This window comes from Cyprinodon tularosa, unplaced genomic scaffold, assembly GCF_016077235.1.
Source record: "Cyprinodon tularosa strain WSP-4 unplaced genomic scaffold, ASM1607723v1 ctg92, whole genome shotgun sequence".
Taxonomy (NCBI): domain Eukaryota; kingdom Metazoa; phylum Chordata; class Actinopteri; order Cyprinodontiformes; family Cyprinodontidae; genus Cyprinodon; species Cyprinodon tularosa.
Window position 1 is genome coordinate 2,194,258 of NW_024039696.1, and position 15,283 is coordinate 2,209,540.

Sequence of the window (15,283 nt, forward strand, 5' to 3'; positions counted from 1 at the left end):
AAGTGGTTATCTGTTAGAAAAATCTCCCATGCCCGAATGTGCCGGGTTTTGGTTGTGGGACCACAAGTCCCACAATGCATTGCGAGCCGCCGTTCCTCCATTCACATCCGCTCACCTCGCTATCAGCGCTGGAAAAAAAGGACTTTGAGAAACTGCAGCGATGTCAGTCCAGGTTGTGGCAGCGAAAATGGCAGAGGTCGAACTCAAAGACGTCTCCACCGGCAAAAACCTGTCGGCCGACTCCGCGGCGACGTCGGAGGACAAGACCCTCGGCGGCAGAAACGAGCCGCAGAAGGAGGCCGGTTCCTCCGCCCCAGCCGCTACGTCCCCCGCCGCGGAGCCCTCCGCGAAAGCCGGGGAAGGCAGCCGGGGCTTGCTCACCCCGAGCGCCGTCAAAATGCCACAGCCGTCCGCTATGCAGCACACGGACCCTCAACAGAACGGGGGAGAAGCTTTCGTGAACCGTGACGGTACGGTGGCCGAGGCTCCGCGGATGAAAAAGGTGGGTGATACGGAGACCTTTTCTGGGTTGGAGCTGCAGTGAGCATGATGCTAACAGGCTAGCTGGTCCTGGAGCTGATTCAGCTGGGAACGTTAACACTTTTAATTAACGGCTTTCCCCTAAAACCCCTCTGCTGTGCTAATAGTAATGGCTTGGAAACATAACATTAAACTGACTTTTAGCTTAAGGGTTTCTTGTTTGTTTTATATTTTGCTGAAAACTGTTGGTTAGTGACTATAAATCATCCTAAAAGTTTTACTACTGTAAAAGTTTATGTGACTTTTGATATTTGTAGATTTATAGATGCATTAAACACCTTCAGTATAAGGGTTTATTGTCAGAGATGGGATTATGTTTCAGAAAAATTAGTCTTTAGCCATTTTTTCATTCAAATTAATTTGTTTTAATTGATGCAAATAAGAAGAATGTTAGAAAAACGTGTTACAACCTGAACCTGAAATCTCAGTTTCTTTCCCCCCCAGCTCTAGAAAAGTAACTCCACAGCATAATGTTGCTTTCACCATGTTTCACTGTGGTTATTTTTTATTAATATTATTAATGCCACTTTCACTATGTTTTACTGTGGGTGGTCATTTAAAATTAATTTTTTTTATAATTTTAAATTTATTTTTTATTTTATTTTTTTATTAATGTTACTTTCACCAGGTTTTACTGTGGTCAATTTTTATTATTATTATTATATTTGTATTTATTTTTTATCAATGCTGCTGTCACTATGTTTTACTGGGGGTGGTAATTTTTTTTTGTTTGTTTTATTATTATTATTATTTTTTATTTATTATTTTTTTTTTAATGCTGCTTTCTCCATGTTTTACTGTGGGAGGTCATTTCTTTGGTGTGTTCAGGGTGACCCAGAGGGAATCCTTCCCACTTAAGTGGCAGAATCCTGCTTTTGTCAAACCCTGAAAAAAATCAAACTAAATAAATAAAAAGCGCACAAAAGCTAAATCAGCAAATCAAAACGTGTCCAAAAAAAAAAAAAAAAGCTGTATTTTCTACACCAGTCTTTCAAAAAAAAAGTTCCCCTTCCTCCATTAAGGAACTGTTACCAGCATGTTTAGTGGTAAGATATTTTTTTTCAGGGTTAGAGACTGCTGCAGCAGTTTTCCTCCTGTTTTTTCCCATAGCCCAGAAAGTTCTGTGTCAGCTTATTTGTTAAACATAATCGTGTTATGAAGTTCATCTCATAGCTGAGGTCAGATATAAACACAATAGATAATTGTTGAGTTGATAAGAATGAACAGTTCTCAAAACATGACGTTTTAGTATTCAGATAACTAAAGTGTTTTCAACTCCCATGTTCCGATTTCGGTGATTAACATAGGGGTTTGTCTCTGGAACATTACAATCAACTAGGCCAGGACGAATACATTTTATTGACAATTATAATCTTTTGCCTAAAAAAAAAGCATTTGTAGGTTTATTTAGGAAGGCTAAACTGGAATGTGTTGGGGTTTTTTTTTTTTTTTGTATGTGTTTTTACTCCTGCAATGAATTAAGACTTGATTTTGTTTCGTGAGGGCAAATTAGACTTTTGCAACCGCACACATCAAATGTCGCTTGCGTCTGGTCGTGAACCAGTTTTGCTGGTATGCTTCTGCGCTGTCTGTCTGGAATGTCTAGGGACGCACAGCAGTTTCCCACCAGAGCGCAAGGGGGAGCCTCTTCGAGAACTTCGGCAGATGGTCACGAAAACTTCGGCGTTGCCGGCGGGAGTGTTTAAAACGACAATGGCGCGTCTGCAAGATATCACGGTCACAGAGATGGATCTAGAGTTGCTAGACATCGAAGAGGAACGGGTTCTGTTAATGGAGTTGGCAAAAAGACAAAGGAGGACGCGCAGGTGGTCTGTACGCCCCTTCCGTCGTAGTTGTTCCTTGGTTTTTAAAAATGGTGCGCTCCGGCACTGAATCAAGAACATAGGACGACCAAACAGACAAAAGCCGGAAAGGCATACCAAGGACCAATCACAGCTGCTTTTTGTCTGCGCACTTCCGCTTGAGGTCTGTGCGGGTTTGCAACCGTCCAAGGCGTAGTCAGGATTTTTTTGCGCAGTGATGGCTGCAGAACCACTGCGCGGTGGGGCGTGGTCGTGCACAGAGACGGTTTCAGAAGCTATGCGTCAGAAGCATAAATTGGCCTTTATCCACAGCATCATAGGTCCCACACCATACTTAACAGTAGAGATGAAGGACTTTTCTGCAGTTCTGTTTTTAGGTTCTCACCAATGTATTTGATTCTTAGAAGTAAACAAAGGCTTGCTTTTCTGCTTGACGGCCTTGAAAGTTTTCTTTAATTCAATGTTGTTGTAGCTTGTGTTGTTACACAAAAATAAGTACAAAAAAAAAACCTGAAAAAGCTCCTGTTGATTGCAATCATTGTCTAAAATTTGTCCTCTAACCTGTGCTCAGACAGCAGTGATTATGTCGATTTACTGGGTAGTCTGTGTAGTTCACTTTGATACAAGGAGATGGTTGCAGTAAAAAAAAAAAGCTAAAAATGCTCTTCAGGGATAGACATAATTATAGACGGGGGAGTTTTTGAATTTTCAGCTTCAGTGAATACAGAACATGGGATTCTTGGGTAGTGATTAACAGTCAGCGAATCCATCGGAGTGGAAATCTGTCCGGTTTTGCAGTTTAATTTAAAAACACTTTTATGGACATCCACTGGGACAGAAGATCCCCACCCTTAGCTGTATTTATAGGTGCGCATTGCATTGTAGATGTTGTATTGCCTTACTAATCTGCTGAGTTCAGTGCTGTAATGGCTACGTGCGGTGCTGGGGCTGATGATGCAAGTGTGTAAGCTGGCGGTGTTGACTGAGTGACTGGCTAGTATTTAATCCTCGCCTTTATCATGTCACCACATGGGGGGATTAAAAGGCCATCTTTCTGTTGTAGGTGAGGACAGATGTAAGCGTTTTTGAGCTCTTCTTCAGCATAGATATCCAATCTGCAGGTGGTCCAAGTTGATATTTGCTGAAAGTATTTTGCTGACTCTGGCGAATCTAATCACTGTTTGGGATAATTTAGGCAAATATGTATATATTTTTTAAAAAAAAGGGTCACTTGATTGAAGTGGATGTCCTCCAAAGACATTAGCCCGATGGTCTCTGAAGGACTCTGTAGAGCTGCAGCACAGAAAGCTCTTCCCTCTGAAAGAAACGTTATGTCATGCACTAAGCTGGCGTTCCTGCTAGTGCTTAATGGTTTATAGGCTTACAGTGACATGTGGCTGCTCTGCTTGAAAAGAGAATGGTCCACTAGAGATTTAAATCAAATTAATTTACCCTTATTTCACTGTGTGCTAAATAGCATTATACAAAAAAGACAAATTGATCTATTTAACTTAACCTGTTGATTCTATACCACTTGATCTATTTAACTTAACCTGTTGATTCTATACCACTGCTGTATTTTATGGTGGGAGGACAAAGTGTACTTTTAAACACTTTGCATGTGCGGACCGAGGGGAAACCTGAAATTTTCCAAAATATCACAAAGTTTGGGGTTTAATTTTTTTGTCTTACAGAATCTGTTTTTGTTAGAAGTTGTTTTTCCAAAGTAATCATAAGTTTTATATCAAAACTGGATGTGTGTTAGACCCAGGTTTGGATGAGCCTTGGATTTATGGTTTCTTCAATGATGAAAAATATGCTTTCACAATTTTTGTTGTTGTTTGGAGATTTCCATAGAAACTGACATCATTCTAAAGGTAGATCAGTTTGACTCTCAACCAGCAGATTACATTGATATTTACAGTTGATAAATTATCTACAGACAGCATTGCAGGGCAATAAATCACAACTAATGAATGCAAAACTGTTGGATTCCGATCTCTGCACCTTTTTATCCAACTTTTTATAATATACTTGTTTTGGATTAAGATACATTTTAGAAGTCAGCCTGATATTTTTTTTTTATATATATGTCTTTCCTAGAGTTATTAGGAGTTAGAGTTAGAAAGCACTGGTGAACAATTAATGAGATAAGGAGATTTATGAAACCCTACCAGGAAGCACAACAGTGAATGTTTCTCAAAGTAAATGCTTCTAGGAAAGAGGAGGATTTTCTCTTTTAGGGATGGTGTTATGCATGTCTTAGAGAGTCCCTTGTTTGAGAATACGTTTATTTTGAGGCTTTTGTCCTTTCTAGTATTAAATTGCAAGCCAATAAGATAACAGATTTTTTTTTTTACCAAGGTTTGTTGGAGCAAGAAGGCATCTTAAGCATGCAGTTCATGGCCCTTGGTCACTAGAATTACCCATCTCTGTTTCCAAAGATTTGAAATGGTTTTTTTTTTATGTCTGATCAGCCTTGTTAAACGCCCTGCTTTTTGCTTAATAATCCTGCAGAAAGTTTGATGCTGCTGTTCTTACTTCTTTAGAAATCTTCAGGCAACCAGAACCCACATCAAAATGCAATTTTTAAAACACTATTCCGCCTAAAATATAAACAAAGAGGCTGCATGAATAATTCACTACAGCTGATTGTCTTTATCACAAAGTTCACTGAGTGAATGTGGGCTCGTCCTTTTCAGATAAAATCACTACGAATGGAGTCCGTCCCCTCGCTGTGTGTTTGTCCCTTTATTTACTCTCAAGGTGGTTCCAGAAGTGGGACTAATAGATGAAACCTCTTTACAATAAAAATGGACTGCAAAGGCTTTAATTTCTATTAAAGTAACTTAACTATAAAATACAGAACATGTTTTCCATATAGGCTGTTTGAACCAGTTATTCTTGCTAGTTTGGTGGCTTTATGCAAGCAAGCCTCTCATTGAAGATAGTGACTGTTTCCAAATAACAGAGAGGTTCAGTTTTTGGTCACGTTACTTTTAATGAGAGTAAGACGCATCATTTCCCACCGCAGAGACCTTTAGTTGGTAGCAATATTCTTAAAGCGAGTCTACTTCCACACTAAAGAAAGAGAGAGATGAGCTAGCATCCAGGTCCATGCTAGGTAGAAGTTATCACTTAATGCAGCAGCTAAGTCCAACAACAACAGATTTGCAGCAAAACAAAAAACCTCTGGAGCCTAAAGATTGCTCTCTCATCAGGGAACACTTTACCTTTAAGAAAGGAGACTGTGTGTGGTCTCAGGGTTTGTCATCACAATAAACTTTCAGGAATTTTACCGTAGTTCCCAGTATCATTGAAACTGTTCCTCATGATTACAGTTATTTGGATCAGGCAAGAAAACTGTTTTTAATTGGATCTTGTTTACAAACATCTGTGAGGCATATGTCTTTATTTTAAGTAGCACACGTAATGGTGACCAAAAATTTGGTTATTTTATAAGCTGATGTAAATGTGTCCACTCAGAATTACACTAGTAGGACAATATTTATCATTCACTCTTAATATATGTGTTTGTAATGAGGTCATTACTTAGAATAATCTGTAAGTAATGATCTCAAATGCCTCAACTTCCTTTATATCCCCCTGAATCAGCTCAACCTGGTACCAGATTACTAAATAATGCTTTCTAAATGTTGGTGAAAACCTCTGAACATTAAGTCAAAGCCTCACTGACAACACTTCCTATGTTACTGGGTACTGCCTGTCTTCCTCACAGGCTTATTGTGTTCCTCCACACTGCAAGCTGTGTGTTTCCCATCCAAGTGTAAATCTCAGCACTACCCACCAAAGGCATGCGTCAAATAACACCTCCCATACCATCTTTATCCATGCCACTTGGAACAACTCAGAGAATAGACTGGTAGTACTGGACTCCAGCCACTTTCACTCACCCAATTTACAGGATTTATTTACTGCAATGGAGCTAAAAGGATTACCGGATAAAACAGGAAAACGCTTAAGAACTAGGAAAAAGTCACATTAACCTAGATTAGTTGTTTTATTTTTAAGGAATATTTCTTAAATCTATTGTTCTAGCTCAGTTGTGCTTCTTAAGCATAGCACTCGTCTGGACTTAAAATAGGTGCTTTCCTTTCATCCAGGAGTTTATATCTTCCCATTCTGTCTTGCTTTGCTGAAGAGAATCTCCACAGCATGATGCTGCCACCACCGTGTTTCAAAGCTAAATGGCGTCTTCATGGTTATTGTCAGCAAAGTCTCCCCATCACCGTGTTGATTAGCATGCAAAACATTTTAACTGCAGCTTGTGTCGAAGTTCAAATATGACCCACGTTTGACTTTCCATCAGTTTTGGTTCCTTCTTACCGTTTTATCATAAAAGCCAGATTTGTTTGATAAACAACAGACACCTTGTTTATCCCTGGCATTTGTGTGCTCATGTGAGAGCAGCACTACACAACAGAAGCACATACACTGTCAGGAGAGCTGGCAGTCTTGTTATGCATACCCCCATTTTAGTAATAATCTGCATACGGATCATAAATAGCTTTTTGAATCGGTCTTAAATATGTTAAAAGCAGCACTGATGAGCTCAAACATGGCTGTCAGAGCTTTCTGTTAGGAGAAAGTTTCCACCATAGATTTTTCTTGTTTTATTGTTGGTTATGAGGGGTTATGATCTACAGAAACATTGGTCTGTCCGCCTAAAGCAAGCGTTTAAAGGTCAAAGGGACGTCCTTCATGACAACTGATGCGTAAAAGGTTTAAACCCATCTGAACTCAGGATCTCTGCAACTTCTCCGTTGCTACCTTTGGTTTTTTTTGGATGCCCTCCTAACTAATTCCCGCCTATTGCCTTTAGTGTCTGATTAGATTCATGGCCATGTTTTATGAGGTTTGCTTTTCAGATAAAAGATTAACTGTATCCCATTGAGATGCTCAAAGCTTTAGATATTAGTTTATTGCCTAACCCTGTTTTAAAGCTCTCCACAGTCTCATCCCTGGTGATGTGTGTTTAGTCGTTCAGGTAAAAATCAGGCAAAACTACAGGGAGTAATTTACTGCAGTAATCTGACAGCTGCTTGGCATTGCTGTACATTCTCTTTAATGCTTTATATAGTGGACTAAAACACAGGTCTAAACTGCTGAAGTCATTAAAACGAGGACCAGCAAGTTGCTTTTAAGGTTAAGCAGGAGACTAATCAAGCAGGCTGGCAGGCTTTGTAGACATGACTGTATTCAATAAGTTAACTAAAGTTATTGAAGAGACGTTTTGTAGAGTTAATGGAAAAGCTTCCTCAAATGTTAAAAATAGGCAAATCCTATGTATATAGTCTGAGCAAATTGGTAGCAGGAAGCGGCAAAACGTGTCTCACCCTTTATAGTCTTTTGCTCCAGTACGCTGTCATTTTCCTGTGTCTGCACATGGAGGGAACATTTAGCTGCCTAAAAAAAGATAAAAGAAGCTGAATGTTCTCTACAGGCTTTGAAGCTGTTCCTGTATCGCTCAGAGCAGGCAGTGCGTTAGTGCCAGAGGTAGCTGGAGACAAATCTTTTGGTAGAAAAGTCAAAGAAATGTGATTATGGGTGTAGGGGTTAATAATGCATGATGGGGTTATTGCTCGTGCAAGGGAACACGATGTCAGCAGGGTAAATTGTGAATGAATTTCCAGTTTTTGGTTTGTCTAAGTCTCTAATTCGCTGGTTTGAACTCATTTCCTTGTTCATCACTGCAGCTTGCCATCAGAGTGATTGAGTTACACGTCTTTCAACCTAAAGCTTCTTGAAGCAAAGTGAATGGGTAGAGATTGCTTACTGGAGGCCACCGCTGTATATTCTCAGCTGAACAAGTGAGTGCCGACGCGGTTGTTGTGTTAGCGCAGCTCGTTGCCCTCAGTGTTGGCTTTACACAAGGATCAGGAAACGGTATCGCCACGCAGTACGGTGAGGAATGCAGCCACGTTCTGAAGCGGTGCTCATGAACAAAGAGGCAACATTATGTGCAAAAAGTGTTGCCTCACAAAAGAGGCCTTACAAAGCCTGAAATGAACCCCAGCCCCCCCCCACGCATCCATCTGTCTGCTTCACTTCCTATTAGTCAGGCCGACCCAGTGGCTCCTGGCGGATGGATATCCTAGCTGGTGAATGCTGTAGAGCTTTAAAATGTATTAATGTGCTTTTTATACTTGAATTATATTTATATTTAGTTGTGATCAGAACTCTTAATGAATCTGAGCATTAATCTGATCTTAGTTTTCCAATTTTATTCATGCATTTGACCTATCCCCCTTTTCCACAAGAGGAAACAAGATTTTAGGAAATTGGCTGGCACCTCTATGAAATCTCAAACATCTGCTGATAATATGGCCAGAGAACCTTAATCATTCACAAACTGGTAGGAAATATAAAGTCAACAGATGCTAATATGTACAGTTTGTAGACATTGATGACTTTCTGAAAATACCTCCAAGTTTTAAATGGCCTTAGAGTTTGCTCATGAACACTTCAGTGAGAGCTTCATGCAAAGAGCAGCTGCATCCACAATTTATATCGCTAAGGGCAATGCAAAGCAGCAGATGAAGTAATAAATCAGGCCTCACTGTGTAGTTATCCACTGATAAGCCTGGATTTGTTGCAAGTAGTAAGTAAAAGGAACTCTTAAAGTGGAAATGAAACGGTTAACCAAACTAACTAAATTCATTAGATTGTGTTTTACTATTATCAATAATTATATTACTAACATGGGCAAAACGTAGCTTTGCTTTTATAATTCTTTGGCAAGGCACCATGTTATAGTACTCGAGGTGGTGACATCACAGGGTTGGTTGATGCTTCAGCTAGCAGGTGAATACATTGGCTGTACGACGATACCTCACAACCGTAAAATACTTAGGAAATTTGGTTTGATGGAAGACGAACCTAAAAGGAGTCTAGCGTAACCTAATAAGCTGGCTAGCTCAAGTGTTAAGTTACCTGTCCTGCAGACAAGAAGCCTAGGTTTGTATCCCAGCTGGGAAAATTATAAGCTAGAGCTGCACAGATGTACAGTTCTATGGTTTTTGATTGAGGTAAAACTCAGATGAACTGTAGCTTGCCATAATCAGTGCGCGTCCTTAGGCAACATCCTTCACACTAATGCCTGCTCTGGAGAGTGGCGGCCCAGTGGTAAGGGCATTGCGCTCAGGAAGCCTGAGGTTCTGAGCCCCACTCCCATAGACTGCCACTCATGGTCTCTGAGCAAGACCCTTAACCCCACACTGCTCCCCGGGCGCCGCACAATAGCAGCCCATTGCTCCCCAAGGGGATGGGTTAAATGCAGAGGTAAATTTCTCCATTGTGAGATCAATAAAGTTCAGTTTATTTAATTTTAATTTTATTTTAAAGCATCTAAATCCCATTGCTTATGCTTTGGAGCCCATTCACCGTGTGGCTAGAGCCGTAGTAAGGAGAGAAGAGGCAGTTTTAGAGCCGAATTTTGAGTATGGCAAGCTACGGTTCATCTGAGTTTTACCTCAGTGAAAACCATAAAAGTACATCCGTGCAGCTCTAGTTTATTCTAAAATAATTTGCCTAAACTGGTAAAAGATCCGTAGACCCAGTAAAAAGATTTATTCATTTATCTGCCGTTTAAGCACATGGAAGTGTCTTTTTTAAATGAACCCCGTAAACTAATAACGAACTACTCCACACTCCCAATTACACCTAGACCATTGTCCCGGTTATGGATTTGTTCAGAAATGGAGCAGATGTAATTAAACTCCCCCCCTCAGGGAAAGGCTGATGCTATTTTTGGTTGTTCAAATGAGCAAAAATGAAACGCATAAGGCTGTTTATTATTTTTCTTCTCTTAATTATGCTTTCCTTTTAACATTTTTAGAAGAATTGCATTCTGCTATTTGTTTTTAAACAGAAAGAAAGGTCTATGAGCACTGTGAGAAATGAGAAACAACGACAAGCTGGACGTGGATGTGCAGTTTTTGATATAAATCATCTTTGATCAATGAATTGAGGTCAATACAGAACTGGAATCTGAACAGTCAGTTGACGAGACCAATGAGTGATCACTTTACTGCTTGTCTAAATTGAGCTTGTTTGGCGTCCATTATTGACTGTGATCACCAGGTCTCTAAATTTTACCCTAGTTTAGTCATGGTTATACAACTGACAGGTAAAGGAAAGTGTCACATATGGAATACCACCCAGTTTATAATAAAATGCCAAAAATACTAAAACCGTCTGAACACCTTAAAGGTAAAGTAAATAGAAATCTGGACTCTGTGTAAGCCTAACCTTGTGCTTTGTGGACTGTTTTGGCCATCCTCCAGCGTGCTGTAGAGGATTCTCTGTGAAAGAGAAGAGGGGGAAAAACCCAGTGGAAAGTTTTTAGTGCTTTTGCTGATGTCCTCTTCTCGTCTGTGTCGAAGAAGCCAGGGTTTAATCTGTTACTAAGCCCATCATTCATTGCCTGTGCTCCGCTAGTATCAGTGTCCTAGGCTTTTTACTGTGACTATCGGACCATATCAGAGGAACTGGGATTGCTGTTTGCACATCACCCTGCATACCTTCCATAGTTATAAAGTTGTGCTGGAGCGTCATAACTGTGGCTCTCTGATACAGCCCCCCAGCTATCAGTCATAGACATAATTGCAGAGCTCATGGGATGATCGTAAAACGGTTCTTCAGCGTGTGCAGAAATGGCTTCTGTGCTACATTAGCTTTATCTTATATTATGCATGCTTACGTTGTATACAGAGTAAAGGAGATGTGAAATACTTCCTTGGATGATGCTGGTGAAGTTGCATTGTGCATTGCACGGAAATGTCATACTATCTAGAGTAATGCATAGTGGTGAAATTTGATGAATGGTACCGTGTTTGTTGAAGTTGTTTATATGGTGTCATATGGTGATGGCTAAATGCATGCGAGTTTTTGGGTTATTGGATCTTCTTCCTCCGTAGATAAGGAGGAAATGTTATTGCGTGCCCCCCCACATGGACTGCACTCTGATACTCAAGCACACATGCGCACACATCAGGTCACGCTAGCTGTTTTTTTTTTCTCTCTCCTAATCCCTTTATTGGTCAGGGTATTCAGGAATCAACCTGTAATGGTGGAGCTGGATTGGGTTCCTACTCACACTAGCAGCCTGTTGTTGCTCATCACTGCATAAACCCCTTCGTACATGAGATACTTTTGCAGCAATGTTGCCTTGCAAAGGGTAAATGTCAGGTCAGGGTCACAGCAGCAGGATGGCAGTTGCCTTTTTTGCTGCTCTTTAACATGGAGGCATGTATTTGTAGGCTGCTATTCCCTTGCTTGGCCTTTTTTGTACGAGTATGAGCTGTGGAGTCTTTTTACCGTGTAGTTTTGCTGGATTTCTTTGCTTGTTGATGTCTGTGTGCAGCAACATCTCTCTAGTATTGGTTCAGGGCACTGTCTCTGCTCTGAGAATTTCCCTAAAGCCTATATATTTTGTGCAGCAAAGCCTACTGTCTATATTGCTTCTAACTTAAGTTTGAGGATCGGGAATTGTTTGATTTTGAACAGTAGTGGTTCCTCTGTTTGACTCTGGTTCATTGTGATTTTCTTTTCTTTAGGAGGGAGGGTCCTAAGTGTATATTTTTAATTGAGCTAACCTACTAAAGTTCTTCTAGATTAATTGGGTTATCTATATTTTATTTTTTATGAGCTTTACCATGATTTTTTTATTCATTTATTTATTTACTTTACTTTACTTCAACCAACCGTACTTGTGTTTGACGTGACATTTTGTCCTACATCGAAAGGCAGGCTTATTTCAAAATAAAACCCAACATCAACATGCTGCAAAGAATCAGGTGATCCCAAAGAAGACAATCATAAACTCAACTGTAAGCCAATCATACACCACAAACACAGATGACTAATAATCTGACATTAAATTAAAATTCATAATCTTCACTTCTGGTGTTCCTAAACACATTTTATCCTGGCATAAATGGGCTCATTTTGCCCATTAAAGCTACACAGAAATATGATATAAGATAAAATCACGTCACATGAATCCAGTAATTTCACATAAAGGAAACGAATAAAGACGAAAACACATTTCATCTGTGTAATGTCACACGACTGCCATTTTAGATTATCTAAGTTACATGGCCTTATTCACCAATCTGCCTGCTCCCAAAATCAAGCGTATCTTCTGTTCTCAGTATTCAGAAAACTTAAAAAAATCCCTCCACGTAAGAAATGTCTCCCCCAGGTGCATGTGGCACTGCAGTCTTTGCGTAGCTGTAAATCCAACACTTGGTAACCAAATCAAACATTGATTTTGATTTTGTTAGCCAATAAGAGAAGCCTTGCAGTGCTGTGTGGGATGTGTCAGGGCGGGCTGAAATTGTTTACTTTTTGTGCGTAAGGATTGAGAGGAGAGTAAAACCAATCGGATACCAAAGAAAAAGCATTGTCAAAATTCTGAGAGTGAAAATTTTGAAAAGTCATAAAAGAAAATGTCTGAATAGAAACTTATGTTAAAGTATATATAGATTGTTTAATATATAGTGGTTAAATTAGTCAATTAAAATAATTCTGTCGGGCACTTTGGGTCCTAATTTGGATCAATTGTGCCGATTGGAACTTGTGCATACAAAAAAGGTCACAGTTTCGCAATGCTTATGACTAAAGGTCTGACATTTTACACAACATGAACAACAGGAATATTGATAATTACTTTCTTTTTTTTTATTCGAGGGAAATAAAACTGTGGGTGTAAAGGTGTTCTGCTGAAATATAAATATATATCCGATGAAATGGGAATCGAAATATTAGGGATTTTCCTAAAACATTAAATAGTTTGAAGAACAAAAAACAAATTTATTTTTTTACTGGGGGCCATCTAAAGATAACATGACAATCTTAATGAGATAAAAGATTTTATAATTTCATTTTATCAACAGCTTTATCAACAGGGAAATAAATTATTTCAGGAGAGCTGAACCAGATAAACGCTTCAAGGAAGGGGCAATCTGTTACTTCTCACTATGAGATCACAGGTGTTTAATACGGTTAGGATGCACCCCCCGTTTTCATTATATCCTCCTATTGTTGGCATTGCATAGAGCTTATAGTGGCCATTTATTCTTTACAAGTTAAGCCACTAGCTGTGAATAAGTGGTGTGCACACTCAGTGCCAATTCTTCTTGTTGGTGTTTGGTAACTTCTTTTTATGGTCAGTGGACTGAGTATGAAAACTAGGTCTCCAAATTGAAATACTTGAACAAATCTGGGAGAAGCCGATTATTAGTCCTGTTCCCAGTCAGTTCCCAAGATTCAACCGTACTTTTGTCGATTAAAGAAATAAAGCAGTTTTACTCTTTTATTCGTGTACGATTCACTAGATGTTTTCCCACTTCATTAATACACACTGAGAGTATGCATGGATTGGGGAGAGAATCTCCTGGTTCGGTAAGGTCGGGTTGATGATGGGTCCTGAAATTATACTTTGATATATGAAATATCAGGCTTTGTTCCATGGATACTTTAATAGGTATGAAAAAATATGATTGAATGCACTTCCTGTGTGCAGTTTGTGACCTGCAATCACCACCATACTGTTCCCTAAAAAGGAGTGAAAAGAACTTTTTTCTTTTGAGAAGTGGTAAATTCAGTGCTCCCTCCGTTTTTAAGCTCCCTTATGTCTCTAAAATAATGTATTAAAGTGTCCCTGTTTCACAAACACAACAGGAAACCAGGAATAACATTTGGAACAGCTTAGAAACATTCCAGCTAGCCTTAGATGTGGCTTCCAAGAGTTTGTTAGAAATGGCCAAATTAGCTTTTGTCTGCTTCCTACTTTTGGTTCAGGTTGTTATACGGAAGGAGACATGACTAACATGAAAAGAAAACCTCAAAGAGCGCTGTGGCAGAGCTCTACAGAACAAGACGTCTGCTGTTTTGTCTGGTGAGCGTCCTGCAGGCCTAAAGGATTGGAGAAACTGAAAGGTCCTGTTTCTGCCAAGTGCCAAGGCTGAGTGTGCAGGTAACAAGATGTCCCAGCAATTAGCTTTTACGTCAGTGGATCCGCGGAGCTCTTTGCTGCCACGGGATACTGGCTTTTCATAAAAAGGTGACGCATTAGAGACTTTTATTTGTGCTCCAGGAGTAATTTGATTATTATCTGAACTGGATGGAGGGACTGAGTAGTGAAGTATCAAGACAATTAGGCCAAATCTGTTTGTCGGGTCTAAATATGAAGTGAGTAGAGTGGTGCCGTTTCCTACAGTGACTGCTCTCACGGTTGCAGTTTAGTCATAATTTAGGGATGGAAAAGTTGGATTAGAGATTCATCAATAAGAGCTTTTTCTAAAAATGTATTTCATTTATTCATGCACACATCTGTCCTTCCGTTTGTTCTCTCTGTTCTGTTTTTTTCAACCTACTCAACTATCCATTTCTCCATCAGTCAATCTATTCATCCGGTTTTAAAATAATGATCCATTTGTCAATATGTTATTTATCCATTCATTCCTGTTATCTTTTCTGTCCATTTGTCTGGTATACCACTTTTTACATCCACCCATTCATCCACCGGACCTTTTACTTTCTAAAATAAGAGATTAGAGATGATCTTGTGAGAACCATCTAATAATATAACATGCTCTTAAAGCACAAGGCCAAACAGTGTCATGCCATGTAGTTTCACCTTTATCAGGCAATGATGATGATGTTTTCTGTCAATTTTTTGGCCCACCAGCTGTTGGGTTTTCATAGATTGGGGATAGCCAACCAAAAGCACGTTGAGGATTTGGCTTTCAGGACACTTTGTGATATTTGTGGCATTAGGCCTTTAAGTGCTCGCACTCAAATGCCAGGCTTTTTATCGGACACCACCTCAACAGACGGAGCTATTAGGACCCAGAAGCCTTTTGATATCATCTGGGTCTGGTCTGCTTTAAACT

General features: G+C 39.6%; 1 protein-coding gene across 2 annotated transcripts in view; it reads left to right on the forward strand.

The window, feature by feature from the left end:
- Positions 1 to 82: 82 nt before the first annotated feature.
- Positions 83 to 15,283, forward strand: part of ahcyl2b (adenosylhomocysteinase like 2b) — a 37,699-nt gene continuing 22,498 nt past the window's right edge. For both annotated transcript variants that reach the window (XM_038274524.1, XM_038274525.1), the window contains exon 1: positions 83 to 502. In XM_038274524.1, the coding sequence (XP_038130452.1) occupies positions 161 to 502 (342 nt within the window). In that variant the 5' untranslated portion in view covers positions 83 to 160. The remainder of the gene's footprint in view (positions 503 to 15,283) is intronic.